The 14,954-nt window shown below is 41.4% G+C and overlaps 1 protein-coding gene across 4 annotated transcripts in view; it reads right to left on the bottom strand.

Annotated features, from left to right (window-relative positions):
- tspan15 (tetraspanin 15) overlaps positions 1–14,954 on the bottom strand; it is a 225,293-nt gene that overhangs the window by 130,993 nt on the left and 79,346 nt on the right. For 2 of the 4 annotated variants that reach the window (XM_078565822.1, XM_078565824.1), the window contains 3 exons: positions 11,008–11,082; positions 9,663–9,734; positions 8,185–8,280 (listed from right to left, as the gene is read on the bottom strand). In XM_078565822.1, coding sequence (XP_078421948.1) covers positions 8,185–8,280; positions 9,663–9,734; positions 11,008–11,082 — 243 coding nt within the window. The remainder of the gene's footprint in view (positions 1–8,184; positions 8,281–9,662; positions 9,735–11,007; positions 11,083–14,954) is intronic. The other 2 variants (XM_078565823.1, XM_078565825.1) reach the window with 1 other exon arrangement.

Genomic DNA, 14,954 nt, shown 5'->3' with positions numbered 1-14,954 from the left:
CCTGCCCAAAGAAGTGAGCACGGAGACAAAGGCGGCAGAAGAAAAGTTCAGCATCGTGGCGAGCCTGAAATTCATTGAGGTGAGGGCGTAAGGGTACGAAACTGAGTCCTTTGCTGAGCATTGAATGTTCAGCATCAGAGAGGGGAAGGTCATGGGTATGGTGAATATATGGCCGGGGCTGGGGTTGGAAGACAGGATGGGATCAGAGGGACGGACAGGGGTGGAGGACCCTTGATGGGCGTTGGTGTCGATGAGTTGTTGGAGCGAAAATTGGGGGTTGCTTAGCCAAAAGCTAATGGAAAGATCACATGAAGACTCGAACCTTGGCGAATAGCTGGAACACTGAAGAGAAATCAGAGTGAATTCCGGAGAGTGGTGATATACCTTTTCAGTTGGTCCCAGGAAAAGTGAATGAGCCTTAAAGGTTTTGTAAGATAAAAGAACTCTTTTGAGGGGGAGATAGAATGTAGAACTGAGTTTATAGCATAAATCTTTATAAGCTTAAGTTAATAGAGCTTACTTTGTTGAATTCTTTTTGATATACAATAAAATTTGTTTTTGTTTAAAAACGTGAAATCTCGTGGTGTAGTTTCATTGGTTGAAACAAGGTGTTCGGATTTGTATTTAAATGTTAAAAGTCCCTAACAGGACTGTAGAACCTCCAATTAAGTATTTTTACTCCAGATTGTTCAGAGCCCTTTTCCATAAATAACCTAAATATTAAGAAACCATAATCACTATTAGCTATATCTCCCTTCACCTCCCCATCACACGTTTTCCTTTAAAGTTTCAGTTTAGTTTAAACATCTTCATTATTAACAAAACTCTATTCTTTTATGCGGAGAGGAGCACAGTTAACGTTTCGAGTCCGAATGACCCTTCAACAGAACAGTTCTGTTGAAGGGTCATTCGGACTTGAAACATTAACTGTGCTCCTCTCCGCAGATGCTGCCAGACCTGCTGAGTTTTTCCAGGTATTTTTGTTTCTGTTTTAGATTTCCAGCATCTGCAGTTTTTTGCTTTTATCTATTCTTTTTATACCCTCCTTTCCTAATTAGAGCTTATTTATTTTGTGCTTTATCAATCTCATATTTCCCACTTTTGTTCCATTGACCTGCTTGCTGACTCTTAATTCCAGAGAATTTGGGATGTTTCCTTTCTTATTGTTTTCAAATCCCTCTATGGCCCCACTCTTCCCTATCTCTAATTTCCCCCAGGCCGACAACTGCCCTCCATTATTTCTGACCTCTTGAGCTTTCCCTGATTTTAATTGCTCCAACTGAGCTGCCTGGGTCCTAAACTCTCGAATTCCATCCTTAAATATCTCCACCTGTCTTGCTTTTCTCCTTTAAACTTATCTCTTTGTTTAAGCTTTTGGCCATTTGCCCCAATATTGCCTGATGTGACACATCTAATTCAAGTTTAAATTACTGAACAAATGTATGGCACAGCTTTCTAATTTAGCTTCAGTATTTTGGGAAAAAAGCACCTCAACAGAAAAAGAGAAGCCAACAGAATAATAGAGACCTGGCTCATGCTGCTCTCCAAATCCAGCTCCAACTCTAGGTTTGTCTTAATTAAGATGCCGCACGTACATTTGAGCTCATCATCTTACATGATGGGAAGATGGTAGCATTGTGCTAATGTCACTGGTCTAGTAATCCAGTGACCCAAGCTAACGCTCTGGGGACACGAGTTCAAAGCCCACCATGGCAGCTGGTGGAATTGAAAGCTAGTCTTACTAATGGTGACCATGACAGCTATCATCGATTGTCATAAAAACCCATCTGGTTCACTAATATCCTTTACAGAAGGAAATCTGTCATCCTTAACTGGTCAGGCCTACATGTGACTCCAGAACCACAGCAATGTGGTTGACTCTTAACTGCCCTCTGAAATGGCCTAACAAGCCACTCAGTTCAAGGGTGATTAGGGATGAGTAACAAATGTTGATTGTGCCAGTGATGCCCACATCACACCAAAGAATAAAAAAAATGAACAAACCCAGAATTTTACATTCAAGTAGGAATGGCTGCGGGACATTAAAATAGATACTAGTGGATATTCTGTGGTATTGTTCATGGTGAATTGGAGGATTTTGTAATATTAGTTGAATACAGAGCACATTGCTCAGAGGAAAGCTACAGGGTTGAGAAAACAAATGTAGGGATAGAAAAGATAAAACAGTTCAGTAAAAGTGCAAAACCTTTTGGCAGCCTGGTGGAATAGAAAATTATTTATTTTAAAATTAAAACTTCAAGGCAGAAGTTTACTCAAAATGGTCTCTGGAAATCATTGATCAATGAATTAAAACAAATTAAACATCAAGACAGAAACAGAAAAAGTTGGAAACATATAGTAGGCCAATCAATATCTGCTCAGAGAACTGGCAGTTGACAAGTTGACCTATAACCTTTTTTTGAAACAGAAGAATAAAAGATGACAGAACAGAGGTGTTTGTCAAGATATTCCCCAAATCCGTGTTTGGTCTCCTGAGTATAGAGCAGAACGCACCAAAGTAAACATATAAATAGCACATTTAATTCAAGGAAGTGAACATAAATTAATGTTTCACGTGGACAGTGTGTTTGGAAAGCATGAATGGACAGTAAAGTGTAAAGGCAAGAGAGCATGCGGTTAGGGTGGTGAAAGAGTATTGCAAAGGGAAACATTTTTGAAGGAAATAGAGATGGGGGCAAGAAGGAGATTGACTTTGGGATGATGTTGTAGGTGGCAGAAATAGCAGAAAGTGACCTGGCGAATGCAAAGGCTGGGTGGTGTGGAAAGGTAAGGAATAAGGGTACAATGTCATGCTTGTGAGAGGTGTGGGCTTGGGCATTCAGAGTTGATTCCAAACCATGACTCCCACACTTAGCTGGGGTATAGTTTTTCTCACCAATTTCCTGTACAGACTCCATTGTAAAAATTCCAGTTTCCCTGCCTACATTGCATCTGCTCTCCTAACTATACTTTCTCTATCAGAGCTTCTGAAGTGACATACAGCAGGTGGGCACTGTCAGCAGGATTGAGTGTTGGTAGAAATCATTTTAGAAAGAAAATTAAGCCGTAGTTATGAAACAGGGTATCGGGGTCATTTGAGATCTCAGGGGATGGACATTCTTGCCCTTTTGTGAGTCACCCAAGGCCCAGCTAAAGATCCCACGGTCAGGGTTATAAATTATGGTTAACAGTATAACCCGTGAATTTTCGGTGGTGACGTAAGAAGAGCCAGAACCCTAAGCTAAAGGACAATATTTCCCACTTTTACCTATCATAACTATTATAAAACCAGCTACACTAGTATACCCATCTGGAAGATCAGCATTTGAAGCATCATTAAAAATGAGTGGCTTCATGTACTTTGCATCATCGTGAAGAATTTTAGCACAATCACAATTTACCTTGGCTTGGTCACTGAACTCATTTTTGACCAACTTCCACAAAGGGTCATGGTTGAATTTCGACTCAATAGAAGCTTTTCAATTTCAAATAAGGTGACCCTGCAGCATCTCTATGATTTACACTATGCTGACGATTGCCCTCTTCCAGGCAAGCACCAACAACTCCAGATATTTTAATTGATGGGGTGACTTTAGAAGTCATTGAACTCTTCTCCATATCTTGGCAGCTACCTTTCCCAAAAGGAAGTGGAGTCACAGCACAGAATCCGTTGTATCAGCGCAGTCTTCCAAAAATTGCACAACCAGGTCTTCGATAACAGATCTCCATAAGAGGATAAAGGCTTTAATTTACAATCCTGTTGTTGTCACCATCCTTCCTGACGTCCGTGAGAATTGGGTCACCTACCAAAGGCACCTCCAGGAGAGTTTCTACCAGCAACGTCTCCGCAAAGTCAAGTTGGAAGACAGATGAACAAAATCCAGCATCCTAACCAAAGAAAATTCTTTCAGCCTTGCAACCACAATCATGCAAAATCAGTTCCACTGGTCTGGACATTGCATCTGCATGCTTCCTCTTTTCGCAACTTAAGGATGGCACCCGATTTCAAGGAGGACAGGGAAAACATTTGAAAGACACTCTGTAGGCCTCCTTGAAAAGTGGGCAAATTGACATTGGTGTGTGGGAGGAGCTTGCCGTTAATGTGCCACTCTGGAGAAGCGACGAATACAGGAAGAGAGAAGCAGAACCCTGGCTCAAGAATCCCCCTTCCTCAGGGTAACTCCTGTCCTCTCTACCTAAAGACCTGCAGCTCAAGGATTGGTCTGCTGAGTCACCTGAGGACACACAAATCATGAGGCCTGGCAGACGTCATCCTTGTTTCAAAGAACTAATGAGGACAATGTTAGATCACCTTAGGATAACCTATGTATGCACTCCTTATCCAGATTTAACTTTCTTAATTTTATTTGCCTTCAAAACATTCTCTATTTTTCAGGTGTTTCATCCTAGCACTAAACTCCAATGCGTCAAACAATACATCTGAAAAATGTGCAGAAATGCGTCTTTTGTGTCGATTGACCAAAACTCATATGAATATGTGGACCAAAAAGTTAAAAGGAATTTTAGGATTACTTTTCCAGCTGTGGGAGAGTCCACTTTAACATCTGTAATACGCAGTCGCTCTTCAATACACCTTGTTTCAGTCTCATAAGTCCCACCTGCAGAGACTTTTACAGTAGAAATCCACCTATGTGACAAAGCGAGTTGACCCTTATCTGGTATCTTTGAATAAACTCAAAAAACTCTTCAATTTTCTAAATCCCTTTGTTTTGCTTTTATTAGCTTAGCCTCCAGTTTATTTACAGACGCCAAAACTTCACAATCCTGAGGGCTTCTGCTTCTAGTTCTGTTACCTGACTGCTCTGTGGCCTTTCATTGAATCATAGAATGGTTACAGAACAGGAGGTGGCCATTTGGCCCATTGTGGCTGTGTTGGCTCTCTGTAGGGGCAATTCACCTAGAGCCACTCCCCCACCATCTTCCCGTAGCATTGCACATTCTTCCCTTTCAGATAATACATCCAATACCCTCCCCATTGAACTTGCCTCCATCACAATTTCAGGAAGTGCTTTCCTGATTCTAAATACTTGCTGCATAAAAGGATTTTCCTTATGGCAACATTGCTTTTGCCAATTAGTGAAATCTGTGCACTCTGGTTCTCAATCCTTCCAGTTTCACCCTACCTACTCTGTCCAGACCTCTATATCATTATCTAATCTATTCAAGCTACTGCCGCTGCTTAATGTTTGTCTAGACCACTACTGTGAGATCTCCCTCTTTCATTATCGAGGGTTCTTCCTCCAGTTCTCTATTTTTCTGATGCAAGAATCATTTCCAGACTTACACTGTTCTTTCTTACTTTCCACTCTTTCACCCCAGTCCATGGACTTCTTTTCTTGGTCTTCATCCTGAACATTCAAACAATATGCAAACTTACTTACCAGTAGCTCCTCCTGCACATCCCGCAAATGTCATATCCTTCCATTCATTAAGCCCCACTGGAATAAATGTCACTTGAGTACCCGCTCTAAATAGTTGGCCTGTGGATGTGATAGCTCTGTCATGTGCATCAAGATCACTCACGTTACCACTACCTAGTAACCTTGTACATTCTCTCTTATCAGGTAGCATTCCAATTCCCTTTTGAATACCTCGATCGAACCTGTCTCTACCACCCTTTCAGGGAATTCATTTCAGACTCCAATCACCCTCTGGGTGAAAAAATTTTTCCTCACATCACAGTTACTCCTTTTGCCAATTATTTTGAATCTGTGCCCTCTAGTTCTTGATGTTCTCTTGAGTGGGAACAGTTTCTCACTATTTACCCTGTCCATAGTCCTCAGGGTCTTGAATCTCCTCTCAGCCTTCTTTGCTCCAAGGAAAACAGTCTGAATCTTTCCAATCTATCCTCATAGCTACAGTTCTTCATCCCAGGAATTGTTCTTATGAATCTCCTCTTACCCTCTCCAATGTCTTCACATCCTTCCTCAAGTATGGCGCCCAGAACTGGACACAGTATTCCAGATGAGGCCTAACTAGTGTCTTATACAAGTTCAATATGGCCTCCTTACTCTTGTACTCAATGCCCCTATTAATAAAGCCTAAGATACTATATGCTTTATTAACGGGTCTCACTACATGCCCTGCCATCTTCAATGATTTTTGTACATATACACCGAGGTCCCTCTGTTCCTGCACCTCCTTTAGAGGCTCTCCCTTTATTTTATACTGTACTGCCTTATCATCACAACCTATTACCTAATCATGGCCTTTCCATTCCCTATGGCCCTCTCTTTTATAGTATATCAAATCAATGATGAAACACTTTAGGAGTACATTTTAAAGGCAAATAAAACATTTAAAAATTAAATCTGGGAAAATACATACTTAAGTTCCCATCTTTAGGTGACCCAAAGAGCATGAAACCAATGCAATGAAACATTGCTTCACATGTTTACCGTCCTGATGGTTATCCCAGTGCAGCTGGTTTCATAAAATTTCTTACTGATATGAATGGGAAATCTTTTCCTTTAGCTTGGGAAGCTAAGAAAATAAAATTGGTTATTAAAAATATTCTGTCTGCCGGTTCATGGGCTCTTGTCGCGGGCTTCTATTTGTCAGCATACATGTGGAAACTGATGTGTTTTCACCAACATGTAGATGAGAAACAGCAGGGAGCCAATCTATCCTCATAGCTACAGTTCTTCATCCCAGGAATTGTTCTTGTGAATCTCCTCTTACCCTCTCCAATGTCTTCACATCCTTCCTCAAGTATGGCGCCCAGAACTGGACACAGTATTCCAGATGAGGCCTAACTAGTGTCTTATACAAGTTCAATATGGCCTCCTTACTCTTGTACTCAATGCCCCTATTAATAAAGCCTAAGATACTATATGCATTATTAACGAGTCTCACTACATGCCCTGCCATCTTCAATGATATATGTACATATACACCGAGGTCCCTCTGTTCCTGCACCTCCTTTAGAGGCTCTCCCTTTATTTTATACTGCACTGCCTTATCATCACAGCCTATTACCTAATCATGGCCTTTCCATACCCTATGGCCCTCTCTTTTATAGTATATCAAATCAATGATGAAACACTTTAGGAGTACATTTTAAAAGCAAATAAAACATTTAAAAATTAAATCTGGGAAAATACATACTTAAGTTCCCATCTTTAGGTGACCCAAAGAGCATGAAACCAATGCTATGAAACGTTGCTTCACATGTTTATCGTCCTGATGGTTATCCCAGTGCAGCTGGTTTCATAAAATTTCTTACTGATATGAATGGGAAATCTTTTCCTTTAGCTTGGGAAGCTAAGAAAATAAAATTGGTTATTAAAAATATTCTGTCTGCCGGTTCATGGGCTCTTGTCGCGGGCTTCTATTTGTCAGCATACATGTGGAAACTGATGTGTTTTCACCAACATGTAGATGAGAAACAGCAGGGAGTCAAGGATTGATCCTTGGGGGACACCAGAGGTAATGGTGCAAGAGGTGGAAGAGAAACCATTGCAGGTGATCCTCTGGCTACGATTAGTTAGATAGTAATGGAACGGGATGGTTTTGTCAACTGTGTCAAAGGCAGCAGACAGATTGAGAAGAATGAAGAGGAATAGTGCACCTTTGTGGCAGTCATCAAAGTCGCCAATGACGTCCTACATAAGAGCCATTTGGGTACTGTGGCATAGGAGGAAACCTGATTGAAGGGAGCCAAACATGTTCTGGGAAATATGAGTGCAGATTTGGGAGGCAACGTCCCATTCAAGAACTTTGGAGAAAGGAGATTGCATTGGGGCAATAATTTGCATGCAGAGGAATCAAGGGTTTTTTTCGTGAGGAAAGGGTGATGACAGCAGATTTGAAGGAGAGGAGGACAGAATCTGAGGAGAGAGAGCTATTAGCAATGTCAGCTAACATAAAGCCAAGAAGGGCCGGGTGGTCAGTATTTTATTGGGAATATGGTTGAGAGGTGGTGAACAGGAGAAAGAAACAGATACTTGACCCATGATGGAGTGCTCTCAGTTAATTGAGTGCATGACTCTGGTATAATCAAACCATAATTATAAAAATACATGTCAAACCAAGGAACCTGCTGCATTTGTAGTTTGCTCTGGACATAAACTCATAAAAATAATATAATGACAGCTGAATAAAGAATGTTAGCTCAAAAGTTCGACACATGTCCTGAACCAAAATTTTAAAAAACCCACAAACCTCCTCTTGGACAAAATCCATTATGTTCTTGAAATCCAGATCATCATAATAATGTGTAATGCCTTTACGAATGTTTTCATTTATAAAGTCTAATGTCTGGAAAACAAATGACAAAGTTAAACCAGCAACACAAACCTTGAAGGTCAGCCCAAGCAGCTACAGATAATCAGACTGAATATAATGATGGTTAAAGGTGTAGTTCACACAGACTGACCGCAATAGTTATGCAGTTATGCATTCTACTGTAATAGTTATAACTATAAGACTAAAAATGAAGTACCATGATACAAAATAAGAAAAATCACAACCATACTTTCACCTGAACCAGCTTGTGCAGATGTCTGCAGAAAAACAGATATGGAGTTTCAATAGTAATTCACTGTGTGAAGTGCTTCGAGATGGCTAATGACATAATAAGGTGCTATATAAATCTAACACTGTCACTTTTATTTGTTATATTGTACTCAAACTTGCTTTGAGCTCTGTTAAACAGCATTCAAATGCCGATAACTTCTTCATATCTAATAAAAATCAGATTGTTCTGTTGTATAAGTGTAGAATAAAACATATGATAAATGTATCCCCACCCACCTCTGGAATTAAGCAGGTATTACCCATGTTCTGGGTAACACAGGGACTCACGGTTGAATGTGTTGGAATAAAAACAAGGAAGTAATATATGCACTCCCCAAGAGGGCTGATGAGTCATTTTGGTAAGAAAGCGATGTATGGAGGTTGAGAGTTCAAAGAATGAAGAAAGGCCTACAAAATAGTGAACCCTTCTGACTTTCTTCATTCTACATCCTCCACAGTGTTAACTCTTTATTCACATCCCTTCTACTGTAAATTATTTTGGCTCTCATATCTTACACCATTCTCAAGGGAGAGTCTCACTTTCTCAAGCCTTTGATCATGTCAACTCTTGCCTGGTAATCTAGGTAAACTTTCAGAATTATCCTCAGGAAATGGGACTTCACTCTGCCTGTTTTAAATGGCTGGAATTTATCCATAACTTCTCTCTGGTCTTCTAGCACGTTACAAGATCATTTCAGACATTGTTACAAGTTTTAAAAAAATCAAGCAAATCTATTAAACAATGAGCGACCAAATCATACAATTATCCAGTTACACCACATCTCCTGGGGGTGTTTGCAAATGCTGTATGTCTAGTTTACATTAACAGTTTCCAAATGTCAACATAGGTATTTATAATGGGAAAAAATGAAAGTGCACGCAGACACAAAATTTTTAATACATCATAAATTATATCATTGTTTTATTTTTCACCGGTTCATTATTCGTGTGATAAATTTGTTTCACATTTTAAAAGTCTGGTATCATACTCTGCCAATTTTAAGAAATGGAGTGAAATCTTGTGGAACCAGAGGGAGTTCACTGCCTAAACCCAATCACTAAATAGGTTTGTTCTGTTTTACTAGCTTTATTTGTTTTACCAGGACAAATTACCAAAAATTTACCTTGATCTCAAGGCAATGAAAGACATTCTCAAAGATATAGGAAAGTGAGGCTGTCCTTGGAGGGTGATCTATCTTATGAAAGACAAAATAATCCATGGTTAGGGCATTAGAAAAAATCCAACAACATAACACTCACTCATTTCATGGCCTGGGTTTTCATTGAGTCAGGTTGAATCAGGAGCCCTTTAAAAATGGCAGACGGTCCCGATTCCAGGATTTCAGGCTGTCTAGCTCTCGGAAGTGCCTTCAAAGGGTGCGGGCTCGCTTCCCGTCAGAAGCCCACATCCGACACTCCCGACCTGGCCAGCTCCATCGTGGAGATAGGAATCTCCTACTCCTTTGCAATTCTCATGGAGTCGTGACAGGTTTTTAAAGAGTCATGGTTCACATTCCCTTAAGAGGAGTTGCGAATCCTAGTCTGCATGAGGGCACCTTTTAAAAGGTAAGTTCAGAAGGCACCTCTCATGCCCCCTATGCCAAGCTCTGCCCTTCCATCCAACCTTGTGTCCCCTCATGCCCAGCTCTGCCTTTCCACCCACCTCCTCAGGCCTCTCATGTCCCCTATGCTAAGTTCCAGAACCTCCATACCCATTGTACATTTTCTGGAACCAACGGACATCCAAGTTTAAAGTGGCATATGTAAAGAAAAAGCTTTGAAAAAATGTAATCCATCGATACATTTCTATTATGAAAAAAAAACTGGACTGCAAGCTAATAAAAGTGTCAATCATCCAGGCCCTTTGAAGTTTCAAAAACCACAAGCATTTGAAACCACTTGACTTATGCCGACAAACATTGTAAAATTGACCATAGATATCAAAGAGCCTGAGCTGTCAATCAAACAACTTTTCCTGAGGGACAGGTGTTCTGTTATTCTAATAGGTGTCTGGGCATCCAAAAGATGGCACCTTAGACAGCGTAGCAATCTCAGTAGTGCACGCAAGTGTCAGCCTGGATTAGGCCTCAAATCTCTGGATTCAGGCTTGAACTCTCAACCTTCTGAGTTGGAGGTGAGAGTGCTATGTCAAGACTTGACAAACAGATCTAAAAGTTGTCATGGGAAGTATGAAATTAAAATAGGATGAAGACCTATGTCAATTGATCTTATGATCCATAAGTAAACAGAGTATTTATGCTAGTGTCCATTAACAATACGACTACACTACAGACTTTGATAATTCAGTTATTTTTTTTGCACAAGCTAAATCCAATAATCAGTGAATCTGAATTAAACAATGCAAACATCATCATGTTATAGATTGGGCTGAAAAAGATCATTGGAATTTCAGAACTTTCAAATGAAAATGGACAGTACCCTCATATATATACATTTGATGAATCTTACCTGATTCCGAAAGATCAATGCCACAACTCCACCGAGCAATTCAAGTATCAGCAAAATTGCAAGGGTATATAGAAACTATTAAAAAAAACACACAAAATGATGCTTATTTTTCTCTCACCCTCTTCATCTCAAACTTACTAAAAATGTACCAATATTTTTTTTAAAATTATTATTGGGTTTCCCCAAAAGCTCAGGACACATATAAACACTGTGGCCCGAATTCCCGTGCAGACGGAGATACTCTCCATCTTTGCAAAAAAGACTCCGGAGGCCTGAATCAGGAAGTCCTGCACTCGAACCGGTCCCCGCCATTTTGACAGTGGGGGGAACTGGAGCTGGTCAAACTTTGCGCATCTGTGATTCATGGAGGCACCTGCATGTGTTGAAGTGCAGTTACCTTCAGTCTCATCTGATTTTCACTAGGAGGGAGTTGGAAATATGATGTGTGCACATTAGAGTTGGTAGGAGAAGATCTCTTTGGAGAGGTAGGGTACCCTTTTGGAGAGGTGAAGTATCCTTTTGAGTATGGCCCTGGGACACCTTTGGGAGAGGTCAGGTAGATCTTGGGACTGTTAAAAACAAACATGAATGTGTTTAAGAAGTAAATAAATTCATTGGAACTGTCAAGCTCAACTGTCAAAGGGAACTGTAAAAGGGAACTGTCAAGCTGTCAAGGCATTTAAATCTCCTTCGCTTTGAATGTTTGAAAAAAACTGCAGTGTTGGAAAAAAAATCAGTGCTTGCTATTTTACTCTGTCTGTTGACACAATCCTGAGGGTTGACATTATAGGATTAGTGCTGCATGACTGATTTTGCAACCTATTAGCGCAGTAGGTTGCCTGTCATTTCACAGTTTGAGTGACAGCTCCAAGCACTTAGTCTTTGAAGTGGGACTATGAATATAAATGTTTATTCCTATAAGGGGTTAAAGGAATTTAAATGTAGTGAATGTCTTTTTTAAATCAGTGAATGTATTTTTTTAAATAGTGAACTCATCAATGGACACAAATTTATTTAATCATGGGTCCTGAGGTCTGCCCACAGGGGATACTGAGTGAGTTGGCATGAAGGATTAAGAGCACAGGGTGGTGAGAGGGGTCATAGATTGGCATGAGTTGGCACTAAGTGGCATAGGGGCTACAAAGGCTATGGGGGTGGATAGAGGAGTATAGGTTGAAATGAAAGATGTAGGGGCCATGGGGGTTTGGTGGTGGGGTTAAGGGATGATTTTCATTTCATTCTTTATTCCCCATGGTGCCGGAGTACCAAGGTGGGCCTTTTTGCTCAGCCCATCTCCGCACCCGACAGCCCCTGTGCTGCCTCCCAACTGTTTCCGGGGGCAGTGGGCCTGATTCCCACCTTTACCTCGCTCCCTCCTGGAACAAAATTCCAACCATCCAGGGCACATTTTCCCAGGTCAGGTTTGTGGAGCTGGGAATTGTCCCAACTCTGCAAAATTTAAGCTTACATTATCTGGCACCGAGCTGTGCAAGTTAGGTTTAGCCCCTGTTATGTATGGGATTAGTTAATTTAACAGATTACTCTCAGTATCCACAAGAGGAAAAAATTATGGTAAGGTCAAAATGGAATTTAGTTCAATCATATTGTCAGTTATGGTCAATCAAAATTGCCAAAGCTGACATTTTGGCGAATGGCTTCTTGTACAAAGTACAGGAGAGCTGTGAACACCAGAATGCTTATCCAACACATTTGCATTCAGGGGGTAAGAAAATTGGAATGGAAATATTATACTCCATTACAGCCTAGAAATGACTTGCAACATAATACATTCATGAGACATTTCTTTGTCTACAAGATGGCTTTTTCCCTGAGCTTCATTGGTTTGTTATCCTTCATTATTTCCATTCCTTTTTCTCCCAGTCTCCTTCTATGAAGTTCCTCTGCCACCAGTGGAACACAATTACAAAGTTCTGCCTTTATTTGCCTTTCTGCTCTCTCAAACTTGTTATCCTTCCTTTACCTTCGCTGAGGATGATGTCTGGAACACAGTGTCTGTGTTCTCTTATGGCTCAATCATTAGGACTGAACAAATCTGTGCTTGGTTGGCTCTGAACCTGTTACTCCACTCAGACCCCAGGCTCTTATGTCTGCCACTGCTTTTCTGCGACTACTGGCTCAGCTATTAGCTCTTATATAAGATCTCTTTATTTATAAGTGAACGGTATTTGCTTCAGAATGTAGAGTACAGAGTGATCGGGGAACTGAGTATTTCGTAAACAGCAGGTTCAAAATACACGGGGGCAGGGGGAAAGTTTGTCCTCGAAAGCGCCCAAAAAGTCCATGAAGAATCAATTATGGGTGTGACTTTTATCCCATTTGTCACCCCCGTACCTGGGACAGACAGAATTTGTGAGGAGCCGCTCCTCTAATCACAGGTTCTCTCTCTCTCGCTGCTCCTCCAGAGACAGAACCTATGGCTGGAGAAGTAGCAAGGGCAGGAGAGAAGGAATTTGTGATTGGAGGAGCTGGAGCAGTTATTCTGGCCCCACTGCCGCCATCATGCTGACTTGAACACAGATGAGGGAGATGAGGGTAGCAACAAGCAGCAGGAGGCCTCACTCAGCAATGCTCATCCAAGGTCAGTACCTGTGGTGCCAGAGTTTGGGCGGGACCTGGCTCAGGCTCAGGTGACGGATGGACTGGGGTCAGCGATGCCTGTGGGAGAGAGAAGCACCAGCAGCAGGAGGAGGGGTAGTCACTGGCGGTGGAGATGGAGAAATGGTGGGGCCTCCATCTGAATGAACTGTACGGTCTGGCTCTGAAATTGCTTAATGACACTGACACTTTGGTCTGCAGAGACACTCTCAAGAGGGCAATTGCTTTTGGCCCTCTGCACAGCGTGGAACAGGAGTACAGCTGCATTTGGAAATAGAGGTGTTTGGAAGGTTTTCTGCATCAAATTGAGGGCAGCTGGCACAGACAGAATGGGATAAATGCACCTCTCCTGTGCCATAAATTTTCAATGCTTCAGTGTCTGGCTGTCAGAAATGGGAAGATGGGACGGCTACTGGCTACCTGATGAAAGTTAAATATATGGTAGTCAAATATTATACAAGATTTGATCTCAACAGCACTGAAATATGATTGTGTGCATAATGATAACTTCAAATATTCTTACCTTAATAGTATTCATTCATTGCTTTTCTCTCACACAGGTCTTTACTACATCCCATAGGAAATGGTTGGCGTTGCTGCTGCTGTCAATTCCTCAGAGGAGTCCACTTCCTCTGAGGATGCAGTCACAGGACTTATGAAGACCATGCAGCAGCTCAGATACCCACACTGCCATGGGTCAAGTTAGAAAGATAGTTTGAGTTTTCACGCAGTAAGTGCATTTCATAAATGAGCAAGAGCAGATGGTGAAGTCAGAGACAGTAGTGGAAAGTCAGCTTCGGAGGGCGTAGCTGGACGCAGTTGCTGTACTTCAGAGGTTGTGGATGAAGAGGACAATTCCTGAGCAGCAACATAGTGTGTGATGTACTGAACGATATTCCAGCCATAATGTCCATAATTGCAAAGATTTTGGAAGAGTCCAAATCAATCAAGAGTGGTGTGATGGGAGAGGAATTTGCAATATCTTCTTAGATGGAAAGAGCCTGAAGGATCAGCAAACACAACAATCACCGGTTTATGCAGGCCTTCATTAATGGCCTGCACACCCTGGATACCATCTTTAATAGGATGGATTCTGCTGTAGCCTTGGCCTTTCATTGCCTCACTTGATTTGCTGCAATATGCGCTCCAGCACATGACTAGAAGAAAAATGCAGCTGGTCCTTGAAAGAGATGACGGTGGAAGGGGGCATGGAAGTGGTGGCTCCAGTAAAATTGTCTCCACTTCTCATTCCTCAATCAGTACCCAATGGCCAAGTCTGCCCCTACAAAGGTGCAGATGGAGGAGTCACCTGTGGGGCTCTAAAACCCAGA

Source organism: Cetorhinus maximus, chromosome 20 (genome assembly GCF_964194155.1).
Source record: "Cetorhinus maximus chromosome 20, sCetMax3.hap1.1, whole genome shotgun sequence".
Classification (NCBI taxonomy): domain Eukaryota; kingdom Metazoa; phylum Chordata; class Chondrichthyes; order Lamniformes; family Cetorhinidae; genus Cetorhinus; species Cetorhinus maximus.
This window is presented reverse-complemented; position numbering and strand designations above follow the sequence as displayed.